Source organism: Odontomachus brunneus, unplaced genomic scaffold (assembly GCF_010583005.1).
Source record: "Odontomachus brunneus isolate Ranch 3 - 2012 unplaced genomic scaffold, Obru_v1 Obru_scaffold_009, whole genome shotgun sequence".
NCBI classification, from domain to species: domain Eukaryota; kingdom Metazoa; phylum Arthropoda; class Insecta; order Hymenoptera; family Formicidae; genus Odontomachus; species Odontomachus brunneus.
Window position 1 is genome coordinate 3,577,178 of NW_022639459.1, and position 18,896 is coordinate 3,596,073.

Here is an 18,896-nt window from a genome sequence, read left to right on the forward strand (position 1 = left end):
CGGGGGGGGGGGGGGGGTATGGCATACTTACACACAGAGGCAGAAGCTTCGGACTCTCCTCGCGCGAGGTCTCCAAAGTCAATTCAGGATTTGTCTACGCGATTCCAGGGCCTATATTCTTGAAATAATTGCGTATACGTAAGTTTTACTGCGCAGGTTTAATCATATCATAAAATAGCTGCGCAGTACATAACTTACATATACGCAACTATTTCAAGAATAATGCAGGATTCATACCACGACGATGTCCGACGTACGATGTTCGATATCCAATAAAGGCTGCGTTCCGAAATTCACTGCCAGTACTGAAATTCTATAATATATGTGACATGAACTATAGATTTTCAGTACTGGAAGTGAATTTCGGAACGCAGCCAAAAGAATAGCTGTCCAATTGAATTCTATATTAGAAAGCTATTCTCCTATTGGATATCGGACGTTGTACGTCGGACATCAAACGCAGTGTGAATCCTGCATAATGCAGGACGATTTCCAACATAATTGGTCAATTCTTATGGAGGATTCACACCGCGTCGATATCCGACGTACGACGTCCGATATCCAATAAAAGAACAGCTTTCCAATAGAGAATTGAATTCTCTATTAGAAAGCTGTTCTCTTATTGGATATCGGACGTCGTACGTCGGACATCGGACGCGGTATAAATCCTGCATTACGGTTACTATTATGAAAAGTGTGTGTGGCCAGCTTAAGGTCCCTAACTTTTTCCCCATATACCTCAGATATATTCTATTCGACAGTCAATTAGGGCTGCGTTCGGAAACGTCACTCGAGTACTCTCCCTCTCTTTTTATCTCACTCTTGTATTTCGCTCACTCCAACCGCTATTGTCTAGTAGTGTGCACACAGTGTGTGTTTCCGAACGCAGTCTAGAGCTTGTCGTATGACACATATAATATTAGCCTTAAAGTACCGTATAGATCAATTATGGATTTTCAACATATTATTATTAAAGATTGCTATTAATAATTTATCAAATATCAAGCAATTATCAAAGCATCAGAATTAACCAATTATTATTTTTTATTATTTTAAAATGCAGTTGATTATTAAACATTGAGATTTATAATACAAATGCGAATTGTCAAATAAAATGAGTCGCAAAAATTCACTATTTATTATATTTTATCTTTACTAATTCATAGTTTTACGATTTTCTTTCGTGTCGCTTTAATTTCCCTCTGCATTCTTTGGGTATAAGTAGTCGTGATTTTAACACTATATTGAGAGCAAATTATTGGTGCGTTTTGTTTAGAAACATGAGCGATTGCCGTTTGAATTAGCCAGCGATAAAATCAGTCGAAGGCTAATCGGGCTGGCAGCTGCAACGATATATCGAGCGTAATGTTAACGATTGTCGTTGTTCCGCTATATTTTTTAATGTCGATTTTGGAAATCGCCGCGCACATTTTAAGTATGACGGATGTACCTCATATTTGTTTTCGAACATATAATGAACTTGCAATATTTCTCAAAAATACATCATATTACGTATAATATTCTGTATCGATCATTAGTGTTTGAATACTTATAAATATTTCCGATAAAGAAACAATTTGTCTCACCCGATACTTCGTGCAACGAGTAGTTTCTTACGATATATTAATCTATAAAATTAATAACTTAATTTACATTTGCAAGTGTAAATACATACCTGCTGAAATTAATTAATTCTGATAATCATTAATATTGATGTCTCGATGGAAAATGATCATCCGTAGGACCAACTAGTGAACACTTTTCCTTTTGTGAAGAAAGAGAATTTTTTTCATCTTTTATAAGTGCTCATAGATTAATGATTGATATCGTCAAACAGCTTCAACAGTTTATGGTATACATTGTAGATTTATCGCACGATTACTTCGATACGCATACCTTTGTTCACGACGAAACGGAATATATTTTGTGCAGCTACGGTGTCACCTGGCACGAGGCTTGTGTCATATGTTTGAGTTACAAAGCCGAGCTTGCGACGGTGAACACCGATCGACAAGCACAAGTTGTAAGCCGCGAGATCGCCGACAGTGATCTACGTGAGTATCGAAACCCAGTTGGAGTCGGGGAAAACCCGATTGAAATCCACTCGAGGAGATGCTGACCCAGACAGTATAAAATATTCTATGAATATTCTTATAAAATATGAATTTTCTTCATTCTAGAATATTTGAATTTAATATTCTATAGATATACTTACAATATTGTGTGCAAACTAAAATTCGTAAAAAAAAAAAAAAAAAATACGAACCCAGATAAAATACAGATAGCATAGAGAATTCAAGAAGAATTCAGTCGTATGTCACCAATTCTGAGTGCATTTTTAGACGCAAAAAGAATTCTTTTCACCGAACTGAACTCTAAAAAATTCTTTTTGTATCTGAAAATGAACTCGGAATTAGTGACATACAACTGAATTCTTTTTGAATTTTTTTTGAATTTTCTGTGTTATCTGGAAAGTGATCTCTGTTTAGGGAAAATCCTTAAAATAAACCATATAAAATAAACCATGATAGCATGTTAAAGATTAAGTTTCATAATTTATGTTGCGTTGACTCTTATTAGTTTTCTTTCGTGTATAATTTAAAGAAAAAGATATAAAAGAAGAACGATAATAACTTGTGTAAATAGCGATTAGCGATCATGTATGGATTGGAGCGCGCGAAGATTCTTCCAATTCTTGGTTCTGGATCTCGGGCGGAAGTAGGACGATCCTGAAGAATGTGTCACGACGAAATGTTAGTCTACGGTATCCGGATTCCTTCGGTGAAGATTTACAATGCCTGAGTATAGACAGATTTAGTCACGATGTACCGATTTTCGTTCCATTACGATGCAATCAGCGGAGATCCTTCATTTGTCAAAGAGGTAACGATAATTTCTTTTATTTTTTTTTTTAATATGAACCATAAACGATACCAATTTGGTTTGACCAAAATGGTTCAATTACTTTTGCAACATTTAGCTAGAAAAAAGTACAACGATGTAACTATGAAGATGATGAGTTCTATCCGCGTGGATGAAGAAGAATTTGTTCTGTACTCTGCGAGACTCACCTGGTCGGAAGCCGTGATCAACTGTCGCAAGGAAGGCTTGCAGATTGCTGAAGTCAAGACAACGGCAGAGGCTCAGTCCTTGGCGTTTCTCATGATACAAACTCGACCTGGTATTTCATGAAACGAGACAATGCGTGATTTTTGGAAAATTTAGCAAAATTTTCCGAATAGTTGTGTCTACGACGTGGCCGCTTTGATTTGCAATATTAGACGTCTTGTCGATTGATATTTACGTTAAAAAACCTAGAAACAAATAATTAATCTTCAGATAAGAATATCTATTGTAATAAATTATTGACTTACTTGTGTATCTGGAGGTCGTAATACCGGCTAATTTCAGAAACGATTGAGAATGCATGGATTGGCGGTTACGCGAGCGACTACACGTGGAAGTGGTTGCCGTCTAGCAGCAGTATTTCAAACAATAATTTATGGAGGGACGACAACAGAGGATCTCACGGTTGTCTTTTGTTAGACAGGCATGTGTGCGAACTACCGGTTTACTTGAAGGCAAAGTGCGACCGTAAGCGTGATGTTATATGCCAAAGGCGTAAGAGTCACGACTGGAGCATTAACATAGAATACATAATATGCATAATCACCTCATAAATCGATTCGTCGAATTACTCACGTAATATATTATTTCTTTTAAAAAAGATTAATTACTTTATATACAAAGTTAATTATATCATTACTCATCTCATACATACACAGGAAAACAGATTGATTGAATTAGCATAACAATGACACAATTAAACACGGTTGAATAAGACAGAATTTTTGATTTTTATATAACAATTTTAATCTTTAGGAATTAGAAATTACTATTTTCTTCAATCAAAACATATTTAATTTCGTATCATTATTATGTTAATATAATTAACTTTTTTTCCTGAGTAAATTTAAGTATCTTATAAATGTAGTTGTAAAATTACACTTATAAAATATTTAATGCCTATGTGTAAGTGTAAAAAAATTAAGGTAACTGTAAAAAATGTAATAACTTTATAAATTATAAATTTTATAAGTTTGGTAATATTTGGCAACTTGTGCGGTACAACAATGTCTTCGAATTAGAAATTTTGCATAAATGCGTTTAATTTTAAAACTAAATTCACAAATTCATAGATAAATTAACAAATAAAACACCGCGAAACGTCGAATTGATACTAACGAAAAATGTAAACATAGCGCCGATCAACCGCAAAAACAACACCGAATCATACGAGATTCGGTGTATAAGACTGCTTAATTCTAGTCGTGTCTGAACCGATGGAGGATTGCACGAATCCCCGAGTGGATGGAACGGTTAGGAAGATGTCGACTACACGTATCCACGAGTCGACGGAGCGGTATCTAGGATGTGGCGGGTTCGCAGCGGTTGACGTGTTCGAGAGGCTTCTGCTGTCGAAGTCTAGCTCTTGTCAGCGGAGTGTCTCGGAAGAACTGCGTGCCGTCTCGGTTTTCGTGACGGGTTTTATACACCGAATCATATGATTCGATGTTGTTTTTGCGGTTGATCGGTGCTATGTTTACATTTTTCGTTAGTATCGATTCGACATTTCGCGGTATTTTGTTTGTTAATTTGTTTATTAACTATTGCGTTATGTTGGGAGGATTGTTACAATATTTACGGAAAGTAATCCATTTAGAGGTAATTTCGTTGAATCGTAATTTCAGCATCCAAGAAGCCAATAAGCAAAAAGCCTGTTATGGTTTACATCGAGGAATGCCTTTATTGGATCGGATTCCGCGGGCTTACGTGGTTTCAAGCTCAAATCTCATGTAAAGAATTAAACGCGTCGCTCGTCGTATTGGATTCTCCGAAAATAATTAATCATATGATGTCTCTGATGGAAGATAACGGAGAAGGTAAGATAACGCACACACGTTAGAAATAGTATATACTAGAAAGAATTGACAGAATATATTATGCATTAAAAGTGAGCATTAAAATTTTTACGTAATATAAATATTTTAGACATAATATGAAAATATAAAACAGTCACTAGTTGCAAGCGAAATGCGTTCGATCGAATATCGTTACTCACAAGGAAACCCATACAAGTGTCCGCCTCCGATTTTCATGAAGTTGTAATATGTTGTACTTTAGATCAAAATAACAGATATGTTTTTTATTATATGTGCCTTTCGCAAGTTTAGGGAGTGAAATATCTCTTTGAAGAAAATCTGTTTTTTTCGAAAGGAATATAATGAAAATTATAAGAGATAGAAAAAAAATTGTCAATAAAAATTAAATAGTTTAAAGAATACTTTACAGAAATTATTTTAATAATTATAATCAGAAGAAGTGGTGAAATATTAACAAAAATATTTTGTTTTCAAATAATTTCTGTAAAATACTCTTCACAAACCATTTAACTTTTATTCAAAATATTTTTTTCTACCTCTTATAGTTTTCATTATATTCCTTTCGAATGAAAAAAACCGATTTTCTTTAAAGGGGTATTTCACCCCCTAAATTTGCGAAAGGACACATAATATAAACGTATCTGTTATTTTGATCTAAAGTACAACATATTACAAGTTTATGAAAATCGGAGGCAGACACTTGTGTGGGTTTCCTTGTCAGTAAAAAAACACCAACTATCAGTAACGTAACATCAATGTTATAATTTCCCACCTAACAATGTAAATGCAACATAACAAGTGTGTTACGCAACAATTACGTTACATTGTTAAGTAGATTTGTAATATTAATATAATGATATTGTCAATTAGTTTACTGCGTAATCGCGGAATCAATTATTTACTTTGTGTTCGTGAGTTAATGATTTTTACTTAATGATAATTATAGAACTGCGACACATTTGGATTGACGGCCGGCGAAAATTGTTGCAAATGACGCTCGGTGGCATGACGATACGAAGATGGATCTGGGAAAGCACCGGTGAATCAGTCCCCGAGATAGGAGCCAGCTTTCTTCCGTGGTGTATGGCTGGACAATGTCGCGACAATGATGCGAATTGCTTGAACTTGGATCGTGCAAGTTACGACACTCCCATCGTGTACGGACTGCCCTGTAAACTGATCCAGACGTACGTGTGCCAACCTTGTAAGTATACAAGACACTCTTCGTTACTTCTCCCGACGGCTTGAAGAGATTTCGGTTCTAAAAGAGACGAGAGTCTCCTACAGTTCTTGTAAAATTATTCAAAAAGCAGATTCTGATCCGAATAATTCCACCTTCACTCTAGTACTAATTTACTGATAATTTATGAAAGATATGAACCTTTAATATAGATACTCATATGTGTACTTACAATTCTTTTGGTTCGCTTCAATTTTTCGAACAGTTAGATTGGTATTTGATCAAAATTTTATGTTATTTATGCGTTTTTTATGCGTAGACGCATTATATTATTTCAGATACTATATTTTTAGTTTGCAAGAAGAAGAACTTTTTATGTCTCGCGTTTCATAAAACGATTTTTTTTCCATGAAAACAGACTCTTTGCAATATTGCGTTGTACAGACCTGTACATAGGTGCAACATACTGTAATCAGATTCTCGTTTAATATTGAATGAAAACATCCACTCGACGAAAAAATAGAGAATTTACTGTATATGAACGAAAAATCGAATTCAAATATCACTTTAGTCATCCTACCTTCTGAGTGAAATTTCAGTCTAAGATATTTAAAGAGCATAGAATATTGAGGCATTGAACGATGAGGCATTTAGAAAATAACGAAATTATTTCAGTGACAAACTCTTCTGAATATATGTGTGTGGAAACTATTCATATTAATCCTTAGTGGCTTATGTGAAAAACATACAAACATACAAAGACCCTACATGGGTCTTTCGATTCTGGTCCTTTTATCATATCTTTATCATATCTTTAAAATGGTTCGAAAAATCTATAAAAATTCACGGATATACTTTCACGTTTCTAGAACAAATACCTGTAGTTTTTTGTACAAAAAAATTAAAATATAGTATATTCGAGATCCTTCAACATGTTAAGAAATTTCTATGAATAGAAATCGTCTGAACTCGAAATATCCATGCAGGGCCACTAAGGATTAAGGGTGCCCAAGATTGGCTGGGAATTCCGCAGGTTTTCTAACTTGATTATATAAGTCACTGCAAATTAGATGTCAGAATTAGACTCGATAAAGTCGGATTTTCGCGCCAGTCTTGGAAATAGAACAGTTACGAGCGTAATTACGTAAAGGGATGATAAGTGACGGTAATTAATGAGCGACAAACTTGAAGGGTCAGGAGCATGCGTACCTCGCAGATCGAACGTGGAGATGAATTCCTCATCGTTACACGATGACAATGACTTATCGCGACCGTTTCCGTCAGCGGGAACAACGACAACGTCTTATTACGACGAAGAAGTTAATCGAAAGGCTCTTCATACTCTTGCACCTTCGACGATTAACGCGACTCGAAGTCCCCCGCTAATGAGTCGGTTTAATAAAATGCTCGGTAACAATAGCGCTTTTTCATTAAAGAGCAACGAAACTTCTGACGGATTAATATTTAGATCGAAACATTTACCGTTTAGAATGCTTCATGGGAGACCAATGTTTTATAGTAATATTAAGATACATCCATGGCCGTCTCGTCCTCTTGTCTACCACAAGATCAATCGATATTATTATTATCCACGATATTATGTTCGACCTGATCGAAAATATTTTTATATCGGTAAGATCGGATATTAAAACATCGGAAGAATTACATCACGATACAAAAAAAAATATATATAAATTTAAAGTAAAAAATAATAGTTTTTACATATTTGCAATATTATGTGTATATATATAAACTTTGTCTCAAATTAACAGTGACACATAGATAATGAAACAAATGTATAATAACATAATTTTGTTTGATAAATAATAAATTTATGAGTGATCCTCTTGACGCACTTCTGTATATATATATATATATATATATATATATATATATATATATATATAAAAATATACGACGTAACGATACGATTACCTTAACAAACGAATTTGTGTCGATTTTCATACTTATCGTACCGTTTCCCTAATAAACCGAATTGTTCGTCATATAAAATGTTTTGTTCTTAGGACAAGGTATTCCTTACAATGAATCCTCAGTATTACCTTGACAACTTTGCATTTACGATTATTTGGAGAAATTTGCAAGAAATGTTAGACGACAATTTTGTGAATAAGTGATAACTTACTTGATACTGAAAATACTATCGCGTGGCGCATTGCTGAAACTATCTATGAGGAATATAAAAGCAAGAATAATAATATGCAGAGAGCAGAATGGATGAAGGAGTAGATGTCTTGTATGGCGCACGTCATTAAAAATTAATGAGTCTTAATATTACCATATACCATAGACGTCGTTATTAATGCAGGAACATAGTCGTCGGAAACAGTCAAAGAATTCCAGGCTGATGACATGCTATATCTCATCATTGTCGGGGAGAGATTTTCTGTTATGTTGGAAGCAACGCTAGAAATATGGACTTATTACCAGTGAATTTCTACGTTTTTCGCTTCTGCGGCGTATGGGAAGAACGGAAAAACAGTAACTTGATGATACGCCTTGTTAGCTTTTGTTACAGGTACGGTAGTTACGATATATGCGTACGATATGTACGTCGAGTACAAATGGAACAAAATGAAAAAGGTTTACTGTTGATACGTTAAAATCGATTCCGTTGCTATTTATCGTTCGAGTGATGCAGATTCCCCGACTTGTATAGTCAAATGATTAAAGACTGCATTTTTTTTCTCCATGAATTTTACGTGTTTCATATTTTATATGAGAATTTGTTTTTTTAATAATTTTCAGGAGATATATTTTGTTACTGAGTACAAGATGTGTGTCAAAACTCATCGAGGAAAATTGCAACCTTCAATCATCTAACTGAGAAAAAAATACTTGATAATTTATTTGTGGGATATAATGTTTATTTTTGTGAAATAAAATTTATTTCAGTGAATAAACTTTACATCCTATAATAAATTCTATTATATTTTTTATATTTATTTTTATTATATTTTTTTCAATATACACACATATTCTTCTTCTTTTTCTTTCTTTCACGTAATTTCAATAGGTACGCCATCGTCATTTTAATATATCACTTCACGGCATCAGAAATAATTGAACTCGTACGTGCAAGAAACAATATCGAGGAATTAACGGAAGGTTTGTTCGTCACTCTAACTTACCTGAGCCTGTGTCTGAAGTATCTGAACTTTTTGGTGCGACAGTTCGAAGTGCGTGCTCTGTTAGATTGCTTTCGTGTCAAGCTATGTCAGCCAAGGAACAGCGCGGAGGAATCAATACTAAAGCGATACGATCGCAAAGGTATTCTTATTAACGCCAGTATATTAAGCGGTTGACATAATTTTACAAAAATATAAAATGTGAAAAATATTACTAATTTAAAAATTATATTAAGGAAACAATATATATAGTAAAGAATTATAAATGTAAAGTTAGACACATTATCCAATCGTTCGTATGAAAATCGTGCGATACTTTTGGACAAGTTATGAACGCGAATTTAACGAGACTGCGAATATATATATATATATATATATATATATATATATATATATATATATATATATGTGTGTGTGTGTGTGTGTGTAGTTTATAAGCAGAAGTATAAATATTATTATATTATAAACTTGTCCAAAAAATATCGCAATTTTTATGCAAACGATCATATACGCAAATACATTGAAAAATTCATCTCCTAGAGATCTAATTAATTATTAATGATGAAGAATGATCTCTAAACCGAGAGATTTTACTTTGATTGAAATAAAAGAGTAGATATACACTGAGAAGAAAAATACTTAAAAATTTATTTGTGAGATATAAAGTTTATTTCTGTGGATACATTTTATATTCTACAAGTAAATTTTCAAGTATTTCCTTCTCAGTGTACTTATAAAGTCCTTGCATCTCGTAGAATCTAATCAGCAACTCTATTTTGTAAACTCAATTTTTGCTGTGATACACTACGAACGAAGTTAAGCAGACATCCTGGTTCTACATGATCATGTGTCAAACGACGGGTTTGTTCCTCCTCATATTGCCTCTCTCGGCTTTGGACGCGAGACGTTTGCCGTATAAAGTGTACTTGCCGTATTCTATTGAGGCGTTGCTTCCTTACGCATTAACTTATCTCCAGCAAGTCGCGGTCATGATTTACGGAATAGCCTTGAACGTGTCTTTCGACTGTCTCGTTTACGGTCTCATTATTCACACCTGCGGGCAAATCGAGCTTCTGTGCCATCGAATGACAGAGACGTTCAGGTTTCTCCGGGGAAATAAGATCGAGGCGAGGAAAATCGACGCTGTTGAAAACTTCGCTATCGTAGAATGCGTGAGCCATCATATCTGGGTGTACCATATCATATACAAAATACAGTCGCTGTTCGTGTGGACCATCGCTATTTTATTCTTCTTCAGTCTCGTTACTCTCTGCACCAGCATCTATCAGATGTCCAAAGTAAGTGCGTAACACACTTCGTCTTTCATTAGATCTGTTCTTTTTATCTGAAGTAGATTGTACTTTTTGCCTTTAGAATAAAACAAGTGTATAGAATGTTCGTGTGCAGGTAGGTTAGGCTAAACTAAACAAAAAATTCCTCTACTATTTTACAAACAACCACGCAAAATTTTCAATTGTTAATTAAAGGAGATTGACGAGCAATCGTGAGCGATTATCCCTTAATATTCTTTAATTAGTAACTAATTAAAGAAATTTAATTAGAGAACTTTAATTAGTAAAAATTAAAGAACTTAAATTAAAGAACTTTAATTAGTAAAAAATCTACGTGATTATTTGCAGAATAGTAAAAGAATTTTGTATTCAGTTTTAACTTAATCTACATTTTGGGTCAGGCACTTTATATAATCTAACATTAATGAAAGGAATATAGTTCCAGTGCAATACTAGTTCAGCTGAAAGAAACAAGCCTATTATAAATGTAAGATGCGCTCTGGTAAAATCGAAATCAAATTTTGCAGAAAGAGATGTTCAGTCCTGAATTTTTTACGATTATAATGTACTTAGGATCGATGATGTTTCAAGCATTTTCGTATTGCTGGTTCGGTAACGAACTCGACTTGAAGGTATCGCTAATATCTTAATCTTATTACTTGATAATCTCTCGTATCTGCCTGTTGTGTCACGAATATATGTTTTATTTAGAACAAAAGTATTGCGCACGCTATTTATATCAGCAACTGGACGGCGGTGTCGACCATGCAACGTAAAAGTTTGATGCTCGTGATGATGATGAGCCAACGAGGAAGGATACTTTCTTTTTATGGAATTTTCGCTTTGCTTCTTAACACCTTTACGTGGGTGAGTACATGCGACATAGTGATTCAAAGCTTTAAAAAATATACAGTTGAGAAGCACACAATGCAGATTTAACAAGATCTCAATAAATACATCAACAATAACGTTACATCGATGTTATAATTCATCAGTAATGTTATCGGGATCTAATTATAAATAAAGATCTTGTTATTAATAATGCTTATTATTAGTAAGGTCCTGATTGCTACATTGCGTTGCATATTCCATCAGGATCTGATAACATCACCTTATACTAATTAGATAACTGATTGAGATCAACCTGACCAGGACCAAGGATAAATTTTTAGTCAAGTTGTTTAAAGATTGTTATTTTAATTTTAATTTTTTTGTTTATTACATCTGTTATCATTAAAATCACTGAAATTTTCTTAAATGTTGTGCTTTATTAAAATTTAATAAAGTATATTTTTTCATTATTAATTTTTTATTTCATAACTTTTCTTTTTGGTTTTTTTAAAACTGCTACAAAAGTTTCAGTTACAACCGAAATTTCAGTCAAAATTGTAAAAAAGATTGTATATTCGTGTTTGATTTTGACCAAAACTGAAAAAAAAATAATTTCGATCGGATATTATAAATTATAATATTGATAATACTACTCTTAGTTTGTGTTTACTGGAATGTTATAAATGACATGCTTATTTTTCATACTTGCCTAGATTTTGAAGACGTCCTACTCTGCTTTCAACTTACTGCAGCAAGCTTCGAGTTAGTATCTCGCGCCGGTAGTGAAATGCACGACGAAACTTACCGTTCTTTGTTCCGAGTTTACCAATCGGAATTATACTGATTGTATTTTCGTATCATGTTTGTAGATATATTGTAGTTTATACTGTATATTTATAGATACCGATAGAATTGTAGATATTTTTGTACTAGATGCTTTGTAGATTGCCTTAAGCACATTTCGTGTGATTCATCGTAAGAGGAAGGGAATAAAATGAGATTTCCTATATTAATAATTTTCCGAGCAATTCGATCGGACATACAAATCCGAAAATACACCTGTAGTCCGTTTTAAACACTTTCACAGTTTCATGATTGCATTCCTCTTGCAAAACTTCCGTTTGTTAGTTCTTCTGAAATGAACGAAAAAGAAATAAATTACTCGTGAATAAATCCCATTGAAAGTAATGGCACTTCGATAATATATCCTTCACTGGACTCCCAATATCCCGATTTATCTATCCTGCATCTCTACTTCGCATAGAAAGTATACATTACGCGATCACATAATTTATAAAAATAATGTACAGCTGCGTCTTCGCCCAGAGAAGAGTATTCAAAATAAATATGACGGCTAGAGGGAAAATATACAGCTAAAAGAGGAAATCCGCATATGGAGCTCCGTCCGCTATTCAACGATGCATGAAATGTTAAGGAACGTTCAGAACGTTCTAACGGCGTCATCACTAATTCACGAAGATGATCGTAGACAATATACGTCTCGCTGCATTTTTTCTTTTTCCACAACCTGAGTTGCGACATTTCGAAGTACAGCGAGACATGACGAGTGGGTGATTGCTGTCCGGGTGCAATATCATCGAAATTATGGACATACTGCCGCTGAACTTTCGAGTGTTGTGGTTCTGCGGCGCGTGGAGTGAGCGAAAAGAGAGCAATCCTTTCGTTCGTTTTTTGAATTTTTGCTACAGGTATGATAATGATGTGATATTGTAATTCTCTCCGTTGATTAATTTCTTTTATAACGTTTGAATTAGACTATATATTTTTCACTGGATGTTGTGAAAATGAAACTTTTAGATACGCTATAGTGATTTTAATATACGAGTTTACGATATCGGAAGTGATCGAACTTGTGAGGACACGCGACCACATTGAGGATATAACAGAGGGTCTCTTCCTAACACTAACTTATGTAGCCTTGTGTTTTAAATACGGAAACTTCTTAGTGCGACGAGGCGAAGTGTCGACGCTGTTGAATTGTTTCCGGGGTGAGACGTGCCAACCAAAAAATTTCGAGGAACAGATGATCCTAATTAAATACGACCGTAAAGGTAGACAAACAGGAATTCTTTCTTCCCTTTTCTTCTATTGTGATGATCGACTGTTCTGGAGATTATTTCTAAAAGTTGTGTCCAAATTTTATGTCTAGATTAGAATATCGATACTTTTTAACGCAATAATCACTCGTTATCCCTCGTGATCTTCCACAGATTCTGAAATCAACTCAATTCAAAATTGTAATATTATAATATTTTATTTTAAGAAATACACTTAAAGATCATGCATTGGAAATGTGCATCTGGAAATGTACAGGGTGTTGCACTTATATACAAATCAGTACGATGGTTTGCCTGTGCGTTTCGCAGGCAGGTGCATGTAATGGTGCGCAATCTCGATAGGTTTTTCTCGGTAGGAATGTTCACTTGGAACTTCATAGGAAAAAGAGCGCGCAAATGAGCATTCTGTCAAGACCTACTAAATTTAAGTAAACTTACCCAAAAGATTTTTAAATCTACACTCCGATTTCTTTCTAATTTGGCACAAATGTATAAGTACAAAAAATATTTAGGTCATATTTTTTTATTTTGGTATTTTGAGTTTAACGGGCAGTTTAGCTTTTTAATATTTTTACTCTTATCATCAACAAACACAACAAAAATGCATAAGAAATAAAATTGAATACAAGATATAGTTAAATAATTTTAACATCGGCATAGCTTTAATTGGCATAGCTGAGATATGAACCATTTTAAATTTCTTTAGCCGAGATCTCAACCGAAATATTTTAAATCTATGCTAAAATTAGTAAAAAATGGTTCGAATCTCGGCCAAACCGAGAAATCCGGCAATTTTAATTAAAATTTTAACAAAATCGACATAACTGAGACATGAACCATTTTAAATTTCTTTAGCCGAGATTCTAATCAAAATATTTCAAATCTGTGCTAAATTAGTCAAAAATAGTTCGAATCTCGGTCAAACCGAAAAATTATTTATATAAATAATTTTTTTCAACTTTTTATATGTTTTGTTTCAATATTTTATTATTTATACAAATAATTTTATACATTTGGCTTTATATTCATAATCAGCAAATAAAAAACGCCTATATTCAATTTTATTTCTTATACATTTTTGTTGCATGCTTGTTGATGAGAACATTAAAAAGCTGTAAATTGCCCGTAAAACTAAAGTGGGTCAAAATTAAAAAATATGACCTAAATATTTTTTTTACTTCTACATTTGTGCCAAACTAGAAAGAAATCAGGGTGTAACTTTTGGGTAAGTTTACTTGTGAGATAGCGTACAACTACACAGAGAGAACGACTTGGTTGAATCAAACACTTCTTTGTAAATAGTCCAAACAAATTTTTTGATTGATTGAATAAAATTTTATTTGACGCAACAAAAATATTTATTTCCAAAGAAATATTTTTGTTGTGTCAATCAAAAAATTTATTTGGGCTATATTCCAAAGAAACATTTATTTAATTCAATTCTCTGTGTACGCGCACCTGCCAGCGAAATAAATAGATAACTCATTGTACTGATCTGCAAGTAAGTGCAACAACCTGTGTGTTACTTGCAGCCAAGTGGTGCGTCAGGACTTTCATGAGCATATCTCAAGCTACTTGCTGGGCTCTCGTGTTCGCTCCTATTGTGGGGCCGCAGGACACCGACAGACCGTTGCCCTTCAAGACGTATATGCCATACTCCATATCCGGCTGGTACCTATATGTGGCGACGTACTTGCAGCACGTGGCTGCTATATTTTACGGGGTCCTGCTCAACGTCTCCTTCGACTCCCTCGTTTATGGCTTCATTCTTCACGCCTGCGGGCAAATCGACCTGCTGCGCCACCGGCTGTCGGAGATCTTCAAGGATCATCTCGACACCGATCAATACCGGACCAAATCGAACAGAGCGGCGGTGATCGACGAATGCGTGAAGCACCACCTGCACGTACGCGAGTTAGTGCGCAGGATACAGTCGCTGTTCGTGTGGACCGTGACGATTTTGTTCATTTTCAGCATGGTCACCCTGTGCACCAGTATTTTCCAGATGTCCAAGGTTATATAAAACAGATCTCGTGTTTCTGTGGTATATTGTGCTATTTAGGTTATGGTTTAACGGGCGTTGTAAAAATCGAACACATCAGAGTGTATTTTTGTTTTTGTATAGCGCACAACAGGTCGTCGGTAATAAAAGAAACACCGCTACTGCTGAAGTATCTAGTACGCAAAGTGCGGCACATATCGCCGTGCGAGTATACTGACCAGAAGTTTACTTCGCAGAAGAGGCTTCTCAGTGTCGGATTTCTCTCGTTGGTCTTGTATCTCGGATGCATGCTCTTTCAAGTGTTCTTCTACTGCTGGTATGGAAACGAGCTGCAACTGAAGGTGATCCGAATCGACGGGTGATTGTCTGCTCTCAAGCTCGTTTTTGGATGATCTCTGATCCGAAATCGAGAGGATATCTGTGCAATCGGAATCGCGTTCATAAAACTATAACGAAATACTACAGACATTCTTAGAACTTTAAAATAGAATATCCTGAGGATTTTCATACTTGAAACGTTCACTTGTGATATTCTTTGAAACATTCTGAAGAAGTACGTAGATCACAACATAATATCCTCAGGATATCCAATAAGAATGTCTTTGGGATATCTGAAAGACATTCGCGTGCTATTTGGATTCTTTGCATTTCTTTATATTTTCTTCTTTGCGTTGATTTTTTCTTATTATACACTATCTGTATCTACAATTCTGTTCCGAATTGTACATAGATCGTCCGAAGCTTGGGAGCTTACCGTGGTGGCTGATAAGGAATTTTTTTGTCGCGTGCGTAGAGCAAAAGCATCGGTGACGCTGTTTACTCGAGCGATTGGACGACCGCCACGTTGAGAGATCGCAGAAGTTTGCTGTTCGTGATGACCATCAGTCAGAGGGGACTGAAGCTGTCCTATTACGGCATCTTCAACTTGGCTCTCGATACTTTCACCTGGGTAAAGTTCATGACGACGATGGCGTGCGATACATGTCCCAGCAAACACAACGTTACATGTAACATACATGTTAGTTGTAATTTCTTACTCAACAATATAATTGTTATATAACACGTATGTTATATAACAGTTACATTGTTGAGTAGGAAATTATAACTAACATGTATGTTACATGTAACGTTGTGTTTGCTGGGATAACTCGATAGCAATGACGAAATGAAGACGATTGTGTTGCAGATACTGAAGACGTCCTATTCCACTTTCAACGTCCTGCAACAGTCGTCGATGTGACAGAGCAGATATGTATTTTTAGAGAAAACAACGCATTGCATGCCGTCCTTTTTACATCCGTGTACCTCAAGCAAACGTAAAAATCCTTTGAAATAGAAACTTTTCTAGATTACTGAAACTATTAAGTATTTATGCATATCACGTAGTATAATTTCGTTCGCGTCCTACACAACGATCTTCAGCAAGAAGTCCCTCATACACGTAATTTATTCGTGAAGCATAGAGAACGTCGATATTTAATACTTCATCAAGTATTAATAGAAAGCCTCATTGAGTACATATACTCTGTCAACGATAGGCACGACATGCGTCGTCTATTACGGCACTCCTATTATTATGTCGAGAACATATAGGCAAATATATTCATTTTTTCCTTCTCTTTGCAATGTGGAGGAAAAACTCGAGAAGGAACACTCCATCGACCGTATTAAAATTTCAAATGCGTTCGAGATAATATGGCACGCACGCTATTAATAATGAAGTTCGCCGCGCCGGAATGACGCGGCGATTTCCCGTCATTTTTATACGAACGTCTCGACTCTTATACATTATCTAGATACGGAAAAGAATATGTATATCGACTGAAATTAGACTAAGCGACACAAGGGTGATAACACGAAGAGATTATGGATATCCTGCCTGTGAATTTCAAAGTTCTATGGTTCTGCGGCGCGTGGAAGGAACAAAAGGACCAGAATATCGTTCTCGCTTTCTTGCATTCTTGTTACAGGTATTTATAAGTGAAGAGATGAGCAAGACACGACTGTGATAAAAATAAGGCGGATATCATAAAAAAAAGAGTTAAATTAGAAGGCCAATGCAAGCCAATACCATGCAAATCTGTGTAAGCAAATCAGAAGATCTGTATCCCTTGAGTTAAACAAGTGAAAGTTATTTAAAAAATGTATGTTTTAAAGATGAAAATAGTGTCAATCTCAGATCGTTTGTTTTGAAAATTCTTGATTACAATATTGGTGCTCGTAGGTACGCGGTTCTCCTGTTGATATATCAGTTGACGATATCCGAGGTGATCGAGTTGATTCGCATGCGCAATCACATCGACGACGTGACGGAAGTACTTTTCCTGACGTCAACTTTTGTAACTTTGTGTCTGAAATACGCAAACTTCTTATTACGAAGGGACCAACTGTCGACGTTGTTGGAATGTCTGCGCGTTAAAATGTGTCAGCCGAGGAACTTTAAGGAGAGACTGATCATAGAAGCGCATAGTCGGAAAGGTACTGAAATAATTGCCAAAATCCTGACATCATCAAGACGCACGTGATCCGGCTGAAATTTGTTTTGCACCATGGAACGACCGTCTAATTTTTTATTTATTTTTCTAATTTTTATGACTCATTTTTTCACTTTTACTTTTTATTTTCTTAAGATTATATTTCTTTTTCTTGAGATAATAATTCTAAAATATACTCATCATATTTTGGAAAATTTCATTATTATGTATCCCAAAAAAAAATTAATTTTTTTTTTATAAGAATATTATAAAACTTCATCGAAGTTGTAGATATATAATCATTATGAAATATTTAAAACAAGTAATATTTACTTGAATGTATTTTTCTGGATGTAAAATTGAAAATTTTTATTGAAAATGAACTTGAAGTGATAAATTAGTGCGTCATATACAGGGTGTCTTACAACCACCGTAAGATATTTTAATAGCGTATTTTAAAAATAAAGTAGAGTAAAAGTAGTAGTAAAATAATTTGTTATTATTTTTGTTGTTCACATTTTATGAGGAGTAATAAATTGAATAATTCTAATAAATCGAGGCAATAAGATTAACAGTAAGATTTGAAAATGGCATATAAGGAGCAAGCACGGATGTTTATTGCTATTAGATATTAATACTACTTTTTAATATTAATATGATAGTGGGAGGATAATATGTCCAGCATGTTAAACGCACGTATCGCAATTTTTTCGATTATCGTACGCGGCGAATCAACCTTCCACACTTAGACTGATCCTTGAGTCCCAATTTTTATATATATATTTATATTCCCAAAACCCTCATTAAACCGATGACCTGCCTCCGCCAGTTTTTTCGCAACATATATAATGAATCTATTTGAGTCATCGATTTAATGAGGGTTTTGGGAATATAAATATATATATATATATATATATATATATATATATATATATATATATATATAT

General features: G+C 34.5%; 2 protein-coding genes and 1 long non-coding RNA gene across 3 annotated transcripts in view; 2 read left to right on the forward strand and 1 right to left on the reverse strand.

Annotated features, from left to right (window-relative positions):
• Nucleotides 1-968: 968 nt before the first annotated feature.
• On the forward strand, nt 969-12,565 carry LOC116840255. Its single transcript, XM_032806751.1, has 12 exons — nt 969-1,459; nt 1,866-2,054; nt 2,647-2,883; nt 2,981-3,181; nt 3,412-3,621; nt 4,752-4,943; nt 5,890-6,147; nt 7,315-7,640; nt 10,163-10,570; nt 11,092-11,196; nt 11,276-11,431; nt 12,109-12,565. The coding sequence occupies exons 1-12, from the start codon at nt 1,366-1,368 to the stop codon at nt 12,160-12,162; spliced, it is 2,430 nt and encodes an 809-aa protein (XP_032662642.1). The 5' UTR covers nt 969-1,365; the 3' UTR covers nt 12,163-12,565.
• LOC116840256 lies at nt 2,876-4,547 on the reverse strand. The gene is made up of 4 exons (XR_004377331.1): nt 4,246-4,547; nt 3,375-3,634; nt 3,072-3,314; nt 2,876-2,980 (listed from the first exon to the last, which is right to left on the reverse strand). It is a non-coding gene; the product is annotated as an uncharacterized LOC116840256 (long non-coding RNA).
• A 434-nt stretch (nt 12,566-12,999) lies between the features above and the next one.
• Nucleotides 13,000-18,896, forward strand: part of LOC116840254 (odorant receptor 46a-like) — a 9,819-nt gene continuing 3,922 nt past the window's right edge. The window contains exons 1-4 of the mRNA XM_032806750.1: nt 13,000-13,104; nt 13,214-13,467; nt 15,006-15,282; nt 17,700-17,953. Of these exons, the coding sequence (XP_032662641.1) occupies nt 13,001-13,104; nt 13,214-13,467; nt 15,006-15,282; nt 17,700-17,953 (889 nt within the window). The 5' untranslated portion in view covers nt 13,000. The remainder of the gene's footprint in view (nt 13,105-13,213; nt 13,468-15,005; nt 15,283-17,699; nt 17,954-18,896) is intronic.

Excerpts from the sequence above, each read along its gene's own strand:
- LOC116840255 (XM_032806751.1), top strand. The coding sequence starts at position 1,366 with ATGTTAACGATTGTCGTTGTTCCGCTATATTTTTTAATGTCGATTTTG. Across the intron at positions 3,622-4,751 it reads TGATGTTATATGCCAAAGGC|CATCCAAGAAGCCAATAAGC; the intron begins GTAAGAGTCACG and ends TCGTAATTTCAG. Across the intron at positions 11,197-11,275 it reads GTAACGAACTCGACTTGAAG|AACAAAAGTATTGCGCACGC; the intron begins GTATCGCTAATA and ends TGTTTTATTTAG.